The following is a 12,103-nucleotide window of genomic DNA, read 5'->3' on the forward strand; positions in this document are numbered from 1 at the left end:
CTTCTGTTTTAATTGTGCAGGTGGCTCCCCTCCTCCTCGAAGTCTACAGTCGTGGGTGACCTGCTGCGGTCTGGGACACACCCCTGATGACTCAACTGCCTTGCTTCCTCATGACATCTATGCCTTAGGGACTCAGGAAAACCCCCAGGGGGAAAGAGAGTGGACAGATCACATCAAAGCAACCCTTCGCAGCTATACTCACATTGATTTCAAACAAGTAGGTGTCCTTTTCTCAATTTTCTTCTCAGCTGAATTCTGTGATTCCCATGGCTAAATATGGAGTAAATTAATCTAAATCCATCACATGTAAATGTAGAGAGATGGGTTGTTAAATGCATGTTAAATCATCCAGATAAGCAAATCCCAAAAAGCTGATTTTGTTCATCTGTTCATCAGTGACTTCTTCAGTCTAAGAGAAGTCACTTGGATGATCAAAGAAATGTTTCACCCACTGAAAACGTTACATCCAGATGAATTAAATAAGAGGTTGATTGAATTTATACATCAAAGTTTGTTAATTGTCATAGAAATGTAATAATTACTTCAACAATCAGAGGCAAGGTCCACTAATAGGATAAAGTGAGGAGCTTTATTTCACAGTCAGCTCATGAGTTGTTCTGCACAACAGCATTTTAATTGTCTTTTATTTATTATTTACATACATAACATCACATTATGTTCATGTCCTGCAGCTTTGGATTTATATAATTACATTATTAAAACTAAATTTAAAAAAATGTTTTTAATACCGAATTTCAGTTTTCCAAATGCTCCTTACAGAATTCATTCAGTCCACGTTCATACCTCTAAAAGAATCATCCAGCTATTAAAACATTTATCTTTACACAGCCCAAAATCTCCACATATTTAATTTTATATTATTCTGTTTGACTTTTTTTTTTTTACAAACGGTGAGTTCATGCGCTATAATACCTTTGATCTGACCAGAAGTATTTCAAAAATGAGGCTTACCTTAAAAAAAAGATCAACATTAGTCCTACAGTTTACTTTACAGGTTAAATGAATATCAATATCAATCTTTTGCCATGTTCTACTATTGGGTCACCTCTGTCATTAAAGTTTAATTTTAAGCTCATGTAAATCAGTGCTTTATTCTTCTTATAGCATATACAATTAAAACAATAACACTTTAGAATTTTAAAGGGCAATAACACTTATGTGAAAGCCCAAATATTAATATATATGCATGACTAAGTGCATGTCTGTGAAGGTTCTCAGTCATCCAGGTCATTTTAGTCTAAGGAGCTTAGAAAGAAAAGCGTCTGGACTTCTTTAAGTTGCTTCTTCGGTTCTGAAGTCCAGAGCTTTTCTTTCTAAGCTCCTTAGATGACGAAGTGCATGGGAACACACATTTTGTCTCATGCAGTAAAAATGTTTAAACGGGAACATTTTTAACAACAACACACTCTAAAAATAAAGCATTTCATTCCAGAGTTTGCCTTTTTGGAAACCGTTAAATAATTGTTTTGACTGGTTGGAAACAAAAATGCAGTATTACAATGTGGGGTATTGTCCTGTAGGTGGCAGTGCAGTCCCTCTGGAATATAAGGCTGGCCGTGTTTGTAAAGCCTGAGCATGAGAGTCGCATCAGCCATGTGAACACAGCCAACGTGAAGACTGGCTTGGGGAACACATTGGGTAGGCTGCTCTGCATGATCTCACCATCACAAGTGCACACAAAGCAAATTCAGTAAATATACAGCAAGACCCCCCAAACTCTGTGCATGATTGTTGATAGGACAAGATGTTTCATTAACCTGTAGATTTAAGGTTGACTGCTTCTATTGTTTCAGGTAACAAGGGAGCTGTTGGGGTCTCCTTCCACTTCAATGGAACGTCCTTTGGGTTCGTCAATTGCCACCTGACGTCTGGAAGCGACAAAGTCCTGAGGTGCATTCTCCAAATGTGTTTAGAAATTTTGTGTGCTCTGGTCGTTTCTTGCTCTTCAAAAAAAAACCTTTTTATTTTGTTGTATCTCTTTTTGTTTAATGTCCAGGAGGAACCAGAACTTTGTGGACATCCTCAGGCTGCTGTCTCTGGGTGACAAACAGCTCTTTGCTTTTGACATAAGCCTGCGGTTCACCCATCTCTTCTGGTGTGGAGACCTCAACTACAGGCTTGACCTGGACGTACAGGTCAGACTGACACTGCTTATTTCCTTGTTCTCCTGTTTCTTAACATACTGAGTGACTTAGCACACTTGAAGATTTTCCTAATAGTACATGTGAAATAACAATTATTTGTGACATCCTATACACTGATGTCACTGCTTACTAACTCCAGGACATCCTGAAGCATGTATCCAAAAGGGAATTTGAGGAGCTAATGTGTGCCGACCAGCTGACCCAAGAGAGACACAAAAGGAAAGCCTTTCTCTATTTCAGTGAGTTTCAGTTTTGCCTTGTTTTATATTGAAAGTCCAGTATTATATCTGCACGCATTGTGAAAAATGCTGAAATGCAATTTCCTAAATAGCAACAGTATGATCTCATTATGTGCCACACTGACTTTTCTTATTCTTCTCACTTTCTTTATTTATCATGGTTAAGAGGAAGAGAAGATAGCATTTCCACCCACCTATCGGTATGAACGTGGCTCTAGAGATTGCTACCTATGGCAAAAGTACAAGACCTCAGGGGTGAGCTTGCTTTCTTTTTTCTTTCTTTCTGAAAAACAAGGAAATGTATAAAAAAAACAATGCACAACAGATTACACATCCCGAAAATAAAAACAATATTTACACCTGAATAGTTCACAAAAATTGGGGTAACTTTTAAAGTGGCATGTTGCAAGAAGTCTCATTGTCTGTGGTTGCCGCTGGTTGTTACTTCATTCTGGAACTGGATTAGCACATGTACCTCACATGAAGCTGACTTTTTGTTTCACTGTGTATTTTTTTTTTTTTTTGAGAATGAAAAGATGTAGTAAAAGTGTGTGCAAACAATAATCACCAATCTTTTCAGGGCTGGATCCAAATCACCCCAAAAATCAAATTTAAATCATTCAAGTAAATATACAGTAAATATACAGTCATTAAGACGAGTTATTTGTTACTTTTTTGTAACTTAATCCTCTTTAAAGGGTCGGAAGTGCTTCGGTGATTGACACTAGCTGACCCACTCTCTAAAAATAGGAGGCTAAGCGTTAAACTCATTTCTAGAACATGAATGTTTGGCATAACAGAAATCCTTCAGAGCACACGCTATGAATACGTATTTGAATTTCATTTTTACGCAGACCAATACAATGCACTGTTGATTATTTTATGGCTAAATGCATTCCTGTAGGTGCGAGTCAATGTACCATCATGGTGTGACAGGATTCTGTTCAAGTCCTACCCAGAGACGCACATCACCTGCACTGCATACGGTAAGCCGTGCAGACTGCTGCGGTAATGACCAGTCACCTATCGCCCAATAAAATGAACTTACTCGGTTGTGGGCCATTATGAAAGCAACGGTCATTTCCTCTCTTTAAGCCACACTTCTATTTTGACAAACTCAAGCAAACTGTTGAAACAAAACAGATACTGGATATTATTTTGACACACTCCTTCAAATATGATTAACAGCTCATGTGCTTTACCACAAAGTCATGTTGCTGTAGCAACAGCACACAGAGATATTTAGTGCGGCTTTTTAAATTGTGTAATATATTATCTCTTACTAGGTTGCACAGATGACATCTTCACAAGTGATCATTCACCTGTTTTTGCCACATATCAAGTGGGAGTGACATCACAGTCCACCTCCAAAACAGGTGCTGTCATGGTTGTTGTCCCTTTGGACATAAGCACTTTGACAGAATGTCTTCGTGAAATTAACAGTACAGTATTTTCAATTCAAACAGATTCAAATTCCAGCACGGAGAGGGCCTGGATTATTCTCGAAGGTATTGAGGCGATTGTGAAGACGGCGAGCAAGGCAAAGTTCTTCATTGAATTTCATTCTTTGTGCCTTGAAGGTATGGTTTCATATCAGTAAGTGAATTTTTTGTGAAGCATTATGCACCAGAGTCGTTTATCTTTAGTATTTCTCTTTGCAGAGACGCGACGTTCAAGTGAGAATGACTCACAGAGCTGTGACGTTCCTGGGTTTCTCAAACTCGCCTGGTCCTTCAAACAACTACCAAAGGTCAGACATTCATACAGAGAAGTGGCTAAAATATAACTCATCTATTTATTATTTTTTTAACTTGTGTTTCACTTCTGTGTCCTATTATAGCTCCTTCCAATTATGTCTGAGATGGATCATCTTCAAGATCAACACATGCTGCTGTCTGTGAAGTCATGTGATGGGTTTGAATCATACGGTTGGTCGCTGAGCAAGTTTGTCCCTTCATGACTGTAGCATTGCTAACCAGTGCCTTCAAAGACCCAACTATGTTAAAACACAATGCAATAGTGTTTTGTATTAAATTTACTATATTCTTATCCATATTAATACTTCCTTTATTTGGCTTTGCAAACATCTCGTGTCAAATCTCATACATAAACAAAGTTTTACTTGATCTAACGAGCATTTTTATAAAAAATATCTTTGCCATAGGTGAATGCTGTGTGGCTTTGCGCTCCGTCACCGGTGCATCTGACCAGTTTGAGACTTTTCTGAGTCACCGAGGTGAGGAAATGGGCTCCATACGCGGACGTGTCAGAGTTCATGTGCCCAAGGACAAGCAAGCAACGCGGGAGAAGATCTATGGTGGGTCACATGAAACTGGTCTTCTTTTAACCTCTGCCTTGCTTGCACTATCACTTCCCACTAAACCTTCATCTCCATCCTCTGTCACTTTCTTTGACTCCTGTGAGTTTCACATTGCTTCCTCTATTTGGTTCCTCAATGATCCCTGGCTTGGCTTTACACTTGCTGGTATCTATCGGCTGCTTCCTCTTTTGGCTCCCGATTGACTGACCAGATGCATCCTGAGACAGGACAGATGGGTATTATGCCATCAGGTCAGGCACAACACACACAACAACAACAGCCTTTGGCCTAATCACCCCAAACAGACTTAGTTTTGTAAGTCCATTTTGTATACTAGAAAATGAGATTTTCATTTCCTGTGATTTGACTTTTCCAGAGTGCTTCAGTATTGAGAAAGATCATAAAGGCTCTGGTAGGGGACACATGTCTCCTGCAGTGACACGGATCCCTGTAACCAGGTGAGGACAGCGTCATTTGTCAAGAAAAGGGGCTCGGTGACATTTTCTGGGACAGACGTTGTACAAATGATTAGTGGATGTGAGCACATTTTGTCTATATTTTTCCATACTATCATGCTTACATTTAGATTCACATTCCACTGTATACACTTATTTTAGAGAATTGTATGAGAGAAATTTGTTTCCCATCTAACTGGCATAGATGCTGAAATGTACTACTTTAATTACTTTAATCTGAATGTCTGAAAACTTACGTTTCCCAATCTCTGGCATCTGATGGCACAAATTTCCCAAGACTAGAATACATTTTTGGCATTTTAAAGTGCAGCATCATTGAGAAACTTTGCTGGTTAGTTAAATACATGCAGATGGGCTTTTCTTGTTGAAGGCATTGTGATATGGAAGCCATATATCTTTAGTTGCCTCTGTCAGAAACTATTAGAAACTGCTGTGCAGGGCTTTGGCTGGGATTACACTTGCTTTCAGACATAGATGCCATCTAACATCACGACCAAATTGTTAATCTCGTGCTTTTTCCAAGTTTGAAGTCTGCTTGGATGAATTATGTGTAGTTTGTGGTGTAGAGTAAGGTGTGTGTAAGTAAGCTTTTACGGGCACTACAAATGCTGGTGCTTTAGTTACTGCGGCCCTTTACATGTGATCCACCGGAATATGACTCAATGATGATATCTTGTGCCTATGCTACATTCTGTGAAAAATGCACTAGTCCTTAATGTAGACTCCAGGTGGAAAATATAAAACTAATGACTATGTGAATGTAGTGTCTGCAGCTGTCTGCGTACATGCCTGTAAGTGAGCACAATCCTGGCTTAAACACAGAGCCAACATTGTTGGAGATGTGGAAACTATAAAAACAATTGTGGGTAATTACTGTAATTAATATGAATTAAAAATATAAAATGCTTTATTCTTTGTCAGTTTGGTTAGATTTGTTTACACATTAAGCATGAAAAGATAGTGACGCGTTGGTTTATTAAACCAGTACCTCTTCTTTGATGTTTGCATGGCATCCTTATATGATTCAGTTGCTTTCACAAAGTATACAGTAATACCTCATCTGAACTTCTTGAATCTTGCTCCAGCCAACCTTTTATCGATGTTATAATAATAAAAACAAAGCTTATTTTAACTGAAAGGAGCTAACTCATTCTGGGAACTAATTGAAATGAAACTGAAACAAAACTCTAAGAAATATTAGAAAGTTGTGTGGCTAATGAGTGAGAATTGAGGATGACAGTAACTTTTGTATGTGGTTGAGTTTGCTTAATTCAGGGCTTTTTTAATTCATTGCAGGTCCTCAGCTGCTCCCGCCAAACTAAATCCAAGCAGCTACACCAATCCCGCTTACTACATCTTTGAAGGCGTGTCTGTGCCACATAGGGTGGAAGATGCGCTTCCCCATCGAAGGGATCCTCAGGTGATCTGGTCTGGTAATGAGGCTTTGCAGCTCCCAAAAGTCTCAGGGAGGCATAGCTTTGACAGCAGACCTGGCCGCAGATCAGACTTTACAGAAATTGAAATTCCAGCCATGCTGTCCCAGTATTTGACAACCAGTGACCTTCATGCATCCCAATCCCACTCTTCTTATCAACTCTTTCCAGCCAAAACCCCATCTCCCATTCCTCCACCATCACGTAAAGCCATTTCACATTGCCAAGAACAGACTTCACCACCCACAGGCAAATATCAAAGTAAAAATATTGTTCAGGACTCCCTACAGCCTGAAGTCAGTGTAAAGAACTTGTATATGAATCACTCAGCAATCATGAGGGAAAAGGTGAGAAGGGATCAACATCAGCTTCTTCCAGAAAGGACCAACCCTATCAAAGCAGCTAAGACACCATCAGCTCTCCCCTACACTCGCACACACTGTCAGGCCACTGCTTCCTGGATAGTGGATCATCAGCCCCCTGGACCTACAGGAGACAACTCACTCACTGCTTTGCAAATTGCCAAGTCCCTCAGCGAAGTCGACTTTTTCCCCATAGAGCAGAGAGGCCCATCTATACCCTACCAGAGGACAAATTATAGAAATGGCCCTTCCATGCATGGAGATAGAGGATGCAGCTGGGAGAAAGAGGTAGGCGTAATCTTGTTTTCAAAGACAAAGCTATAAGTTCTGAGTTTTGTTAACCAAATAAATAATTCAATATAGTTTATCTCATTGCAGGTGTCGACCCTGCAAGGCGCACCAGAGACTGTGCAGGAACTTCTTAGTACTCTGGGCCTTCAAAAATACACCCTGGGACTTAGCCTCAATGGTTGGGATGATCTGGATTATTTCAGGTAACATTAATTTAGATATTTATGTAAGATCATTATGAGTATAACACCAGTGTATCTGTCCTGGAGTGACTCCATGGATAACTTTATTCTCTGTTTTTGCTTTTTTCTATTTATTTTTTGTCTCTTAATCTCTTAATTCCTGTGGCCAATGACTACAATCACGCAGACCTAAACATTTGAGAATGCCACACACAAATTCACCATCTGCTCGTTCTTCACAGACACAGTTTGAAAAAGGACAACAACACACAAACATACTGTTAGTTTATCCTCATAGCTGTCCAGTTTCCAGAACAGTACTTTAAATGCTTGATTGCCTGTATGTGGTACATTTAGGGGAAATGTGTAAATTCAAAACAAAACACTTTCAATTTTTCCAAACACGCTTTGATAAACAATTATAAACATAGGAAGAAGTAGAAAAAAGCTCATGTGAGTGAAAGGTCATTTCAACACACTTTTCTGGGAGGCAACAATGAGCAGTGAAGAGGAACTAAGGGGATCTTTTCTGAAACATTGTAGTTGCTTCTTGGAAACATATAGGCCACTTTAATGTAAACTCATATGTCATATCTCAACACTGGTACCACTGAATCGTGTTTTTCCCCCACTACTTTCGATCTTGCTTGTCTTTTTTCTTCACAATGAAACTTGGTTTCTGTGAAATCTGCACATGCGAAATGCATAATACAAACATTATGACATTCTTACTTAATTTTTATGAACATGTGATTTCTTGTTTGCGTCACAGTTGTTTCTTCTTTCAGTTGCACTGTAGGAATCTTATCCCAGAAGGAGATTTTGTAACTAAATAAAACTTTTGTATGAGACTTTTTTGATATTATCTATGACTCAACAGCTTTGCGGTAACTTCAGATAGAGTGCAAACTAACAGTGGATGCACATTAGAACCTGATCTTTTCATTACTGGTTAAAAAGAAGGAAAAACTGTGAGCAAGTATGACGATGTGTGTCCGATGCTGGAATATTAAATGTATCTTTAACTCTACAGTGGCATCACTGAGGAGGATCTGTGCGCTGCAGGAGTAATGAACGCTTCACACCGACGCAGGATTCTCGAGAATCTGCCCAGGACCTGGAACTGAAATAGAGAAACGGGCAACATTAATGGTACAAAATATCATAATTCACTCAGTTACAACTGGAAGAACTGTTAGAAGTAAAAGTAAGACAGGCTGCCAGCTGGACATTACTACAGCCCTGTCAACTTTTCATTTATCACATCAGTACTGTAACAATAGATTGTGTGTGTCAACACAGCAAAGAGAACACAGGAAGCATGCGTTGCACAATCTGCTTGATTCTTCCATCCATGTTGCCAGAGCGTGATGTTATCCATGGAAGTCCTTGGTAGGCATTTCTCATTACTGACGCGTATACAAATATTGCTTTGTGGTATTAAGGTCTCATTGATTTTACTGTCAGTGAATTCTAAATGACTATAATATTATAGTCTTTCAATTGCCAGTGTTCATAAAAAGTTATTGTTTTATTTTCCACTTCCATCCCTTCTGCTGTCTGTTTCCATTACACTGCTATTAATGAGCCTGGGCCTGAGCTTTTAAAAGCATCTCTATTAAACCCACGAAGCATAAAATCTATCTGTATCTACTGGAAGTTCATTTGGAAAGCTGATACAAAAAAGGCCTGCCATATGTCATTTTGTTTACTGTCCTATACTGTTATTATCCTGCCGCTTAATCTGTAATATGCCCACTGTGCATGGTTCATGCAGTTTTTATAAAGTGGATAAAGCAACTCTTGACTATCACCAAGCAATTGCATGTCATTTCATGCCGTCAGACAGTTGCTTCCATTGCCGTCCATTGCACAGATCATGGTGTGTTATCTTACTTGAATGCTGTCTGATATAGCCTACTTAATGGCCTAGTACTGAAGTGCACAGGGGTTATTGCAGTCAAAATCATCTACTACAAGTATAGAATATGTAAAATCAGATATACAACCAAATTTCCTTTACAATGACCTTATATTAATGTGTGCAGTGGAAGATTTATTCTTTAGTGATGCCATGATAATGGACTTTGATAAAGTCTAAGCCAAACAGATGATTCCGTCTTATATCCTGAGGGACATTGTACAAATTGTACGAATGCCTTTTTTTTTCTTTTGGTTTTTTGTTTGTTAAGCTACTTAACACTCACCTGTGAAATATTCAAGCAAAGGCACTTAATTCAAGGAAGTAACCACTGTTGCGCCTAAACAGAATATTTTAGCAAAGAAACAATTTGAAATTGTTACTAGCAGCCTGCCTCAAAAACACATAATTTGTTCTGATTTCAGATAACACAGTTTCATTACCAAGGTGATTCACAAAAAGCTGTTAGCTGAAAACTTTGCATTTCGCAACATAGTGTTCAGTGTGTACTTGAGAAAACTGACAGATGGACCATATCTGAAAGTCATATCCTTAGGAAACAGGAAAAAAAAAACAAGAAAAGGCCTGACAGAGGACCTAAGATATGCATCTGGACCTTCTTGTGGATCTGTCTAATGTTTGCCAAAACCTAAACAGAAATGGTCTCAGTGGAAGGATGTCTGTCAGGAAGCCATTCCTAAGAAAGGGAAACAGCGAGAAAAGGCTGGCATATGCCAAATTATACAAGAACTGAACCAAAAATATGTGGCAGCAGATTTTGCAGAATGATAAATCCAAATGTGAAAATTTTCTGTCAAATCATTGTCAGTATAGGGGTCAGGAGAGAGGAACAACACATATGACCAGATTTGTTATCTTGACAGAGAACGGAACAACGTCCTTCAAGAAGCCTGGAGAACTATTCCTGAAGACTACTTAAGAGAAATAACAAGAAAGCTTGTCTAAGAGTTCAAGCTGTTTTGAAGAATAAAGGTGGTCATACCAAATATCGCCTTTCAAGCTTGTTAGAATCCTACAAACTCAGATGTTGTCTTACACATCGTATTGCCATGAAAGGTTGCACATGTTTCACTATGGTAAATAGCTGCAGCTATTTTCAATTTTCCCAGCAAATGATCAAGAAATGATCTTTAGCACAGCACTTCACATTAGATACGTCCGTACAGACTGAAATTATGCCCAAAACATATGAGAGTTGCTTTTGCCAGCTCACCTATAATGACACATTATGAGGTAAAATGATACATTACAGCAGAAAGAGGTGAGACAACTGTGAAGCTGACTCAGAAGCAACAAATAATCCCCGGCGTGTGAATGTTTTTCAGGTTTTAACAGTTGCATTCATTTGAGGTAGTTACTTATTCCAGTACGGCCAAACACATGTACTAACAGCAGGCATGTGTCAGTCACCACTAAGTCAGTGACCTACTAATTGTAGTGATGTCATCACCAGAGGAGTGCTGGTAAGTTCAAAGTATGAAACAGCTGGCTTTAGCTGTAAAACAAGTTTTTTTTTAAAGTCACATGCTTTGCTGTATATGGATGATTTAAGCTGACATACAAAAAACTGCCACTTAGCAGACAGCAGCATAACAGAGTAAAGAAAGAAAAAGAAACCCACGTTACATTTATAAGATATCTAAACTACTCTCATGACTATGCAGTAAAAATGAGGCTGCCACCAATTAACGTAGTTTAGCACAAAGGTGTGTGCGTGTTTGTTGTCTGCCAGCCTCATGAAGTGTTAACAAGACTTCAGCCAAGAAATAACCTAACATAAACCACTAGTGTTATAATGTCAGAGAGTTCTTCGCTTTAGTACTACGTGGAATAAACAAACAAAGCTTCGTTACTGATCTTTAAATCTTCTGGGTTTTGTTATCTTTGAATACAGGAAGTCTAGTTGCTTTGTCCTGTCTGGTCTTTATGCTGAAATATTTTTTTTTTTGCAGTACACGTATGAAAATATGATCGCTTTTCTCATCTGGTTGTTAGTAAGAAAATGACTGTGTTTTTCAAGAATTTTCTTGCAGTCTGATGCGTTAACATCTCACGTGTCCATTGACACTTAACTGACCGATAAGGAGCTTGCTCTGTTAGTGGCCCACTCACATTCCAGACATTTAAATCACCCAAACTCTTCTGTACACAGAAACTCTGCACTGCTACCAACAAGATGACCTTCCCGCATGGAGACACATTCACCAGGAAGCTGACCCGCGCACACACGCACAATCAAACATGGTTACTGTGTCTTTGACATATTAACCTTTGGGTGAAGAACAACAGTTTCTATTTGAGAGGGTTCTGCTTTCATGTAAATTAATTCTCATTTCCCCTAAAAGATCTTTAACTGGCTTAAAAAAAAATTCAGTTTGATGCTCTTTTGTCAAAGTATAACTGACTCCTCTTTAAAATCAGACAACTGTACTATGCAAGGAGATCGTCTCTCTGCATATCACCTGAGTCAAGGAGCATGCTCTGTCTGGACTATCTGGGAACAGATCATAAAATGGCGATTAATATAATAGCAAAATATCTTTGCTATTATCTCTGTTATTGCAATACAGTATCTTATCTTGTGATATTCAGTGTGTGGATCATCCAAACTTTGGTTTAGGAACTTTGCCTCATTTCATCTTACTTTATTGCCTGTCTCCAACAGCATTATTGGACAACTTACCTGCTTTTAT

At 38.7% G+C, this 12,103-nt stretch overlaps 1 protein-coding gene across 3 annotated transcripts in view; it reads left to right on the forward strand.

Moving 5' to 3' along the window:
• Positions 1-9,285, forward strand: part of inppl1b (inositol polyphosphate phosphatase-like 1b) — a 28,632-nt gene extending 19,347 nt beyond the window's left edge. For 2 of the 3 annotated variants that reach the window (XM_026144768.1, XM_026144760.1), the window contains 16 exons: positions 21-217; positions 1,542-1,659; positions 1,815-1,911; positions 2,018-2,156; positions 2,305-2,404; positions 2,571-2,659; positions 3,309-3,390; positions 3,691-3,780; positions 3,871-3,984; positions 4,066-4,154; positions 4,245-4,332; positions 4,569-4,721; positions 5,101-5,182; positions 6,497-7,283; positions 7,359-7,489; positions 8,502-9,285. In XM_026144768.1, coding sequence (XP_026000553.1) covers positions 21-217; positions 1,542-1,659; positions 1,815-1,911; positions 2,018-2,156; positions 2,305-2,404; positions 2,571-2,659; positions 3,309-3,390; positions 3,691-3,780; positions 3,871-3,984; positions 4,066-4,154; positions 4,245-4,332; positions 4,569-4,721; positions 5,101-5,182; positions 6,497-7,283; positions 7,359-7,489; positions 8,502-8,595 — 2,450 coding nt within the window. In that variant the 3' untranslated portion in view covers positions 8,596-9,285. The remainder of the gene's footprint in view (positions 1-20; positions 218-1,541; positions 1,660-1,814; positions 1,912-2,017; positions 2,157-2,304; positions 2,405-2,570; positions 2,660-3,308; positions 3,391-3,690; positions 3,781-3,870; positions 3,985-4,065; positions 4,155-4,244; positions 4,333-4,568; positions 4,722-5,100; positions 5,183-6,496; positions 7,284-7,358; positions 7,490-8,501) is intronic. The other variant, XM_026144777.1, reaches the window with a different exon arrangement.
• Positions 9,286-12,103: the final 2,818 nt, after the last annotated feature.

The sequence above is a fragment of the Astatotilapia calliptera genome, chromosome 2 (genome assembly GCF_900246225.1).
Source record: "Astatotilapia calliptera chromosome 2, fAstCal1.2, whole genome shotgun sequence".
Classification (NCBI taxonomy): domain Eukaryota; kingdom Metazoa; phylum Chordata; class Actinopteri; order Cichliformes; family Cichlidae; genus Astatotilapia; species Astatotilapia calliptera.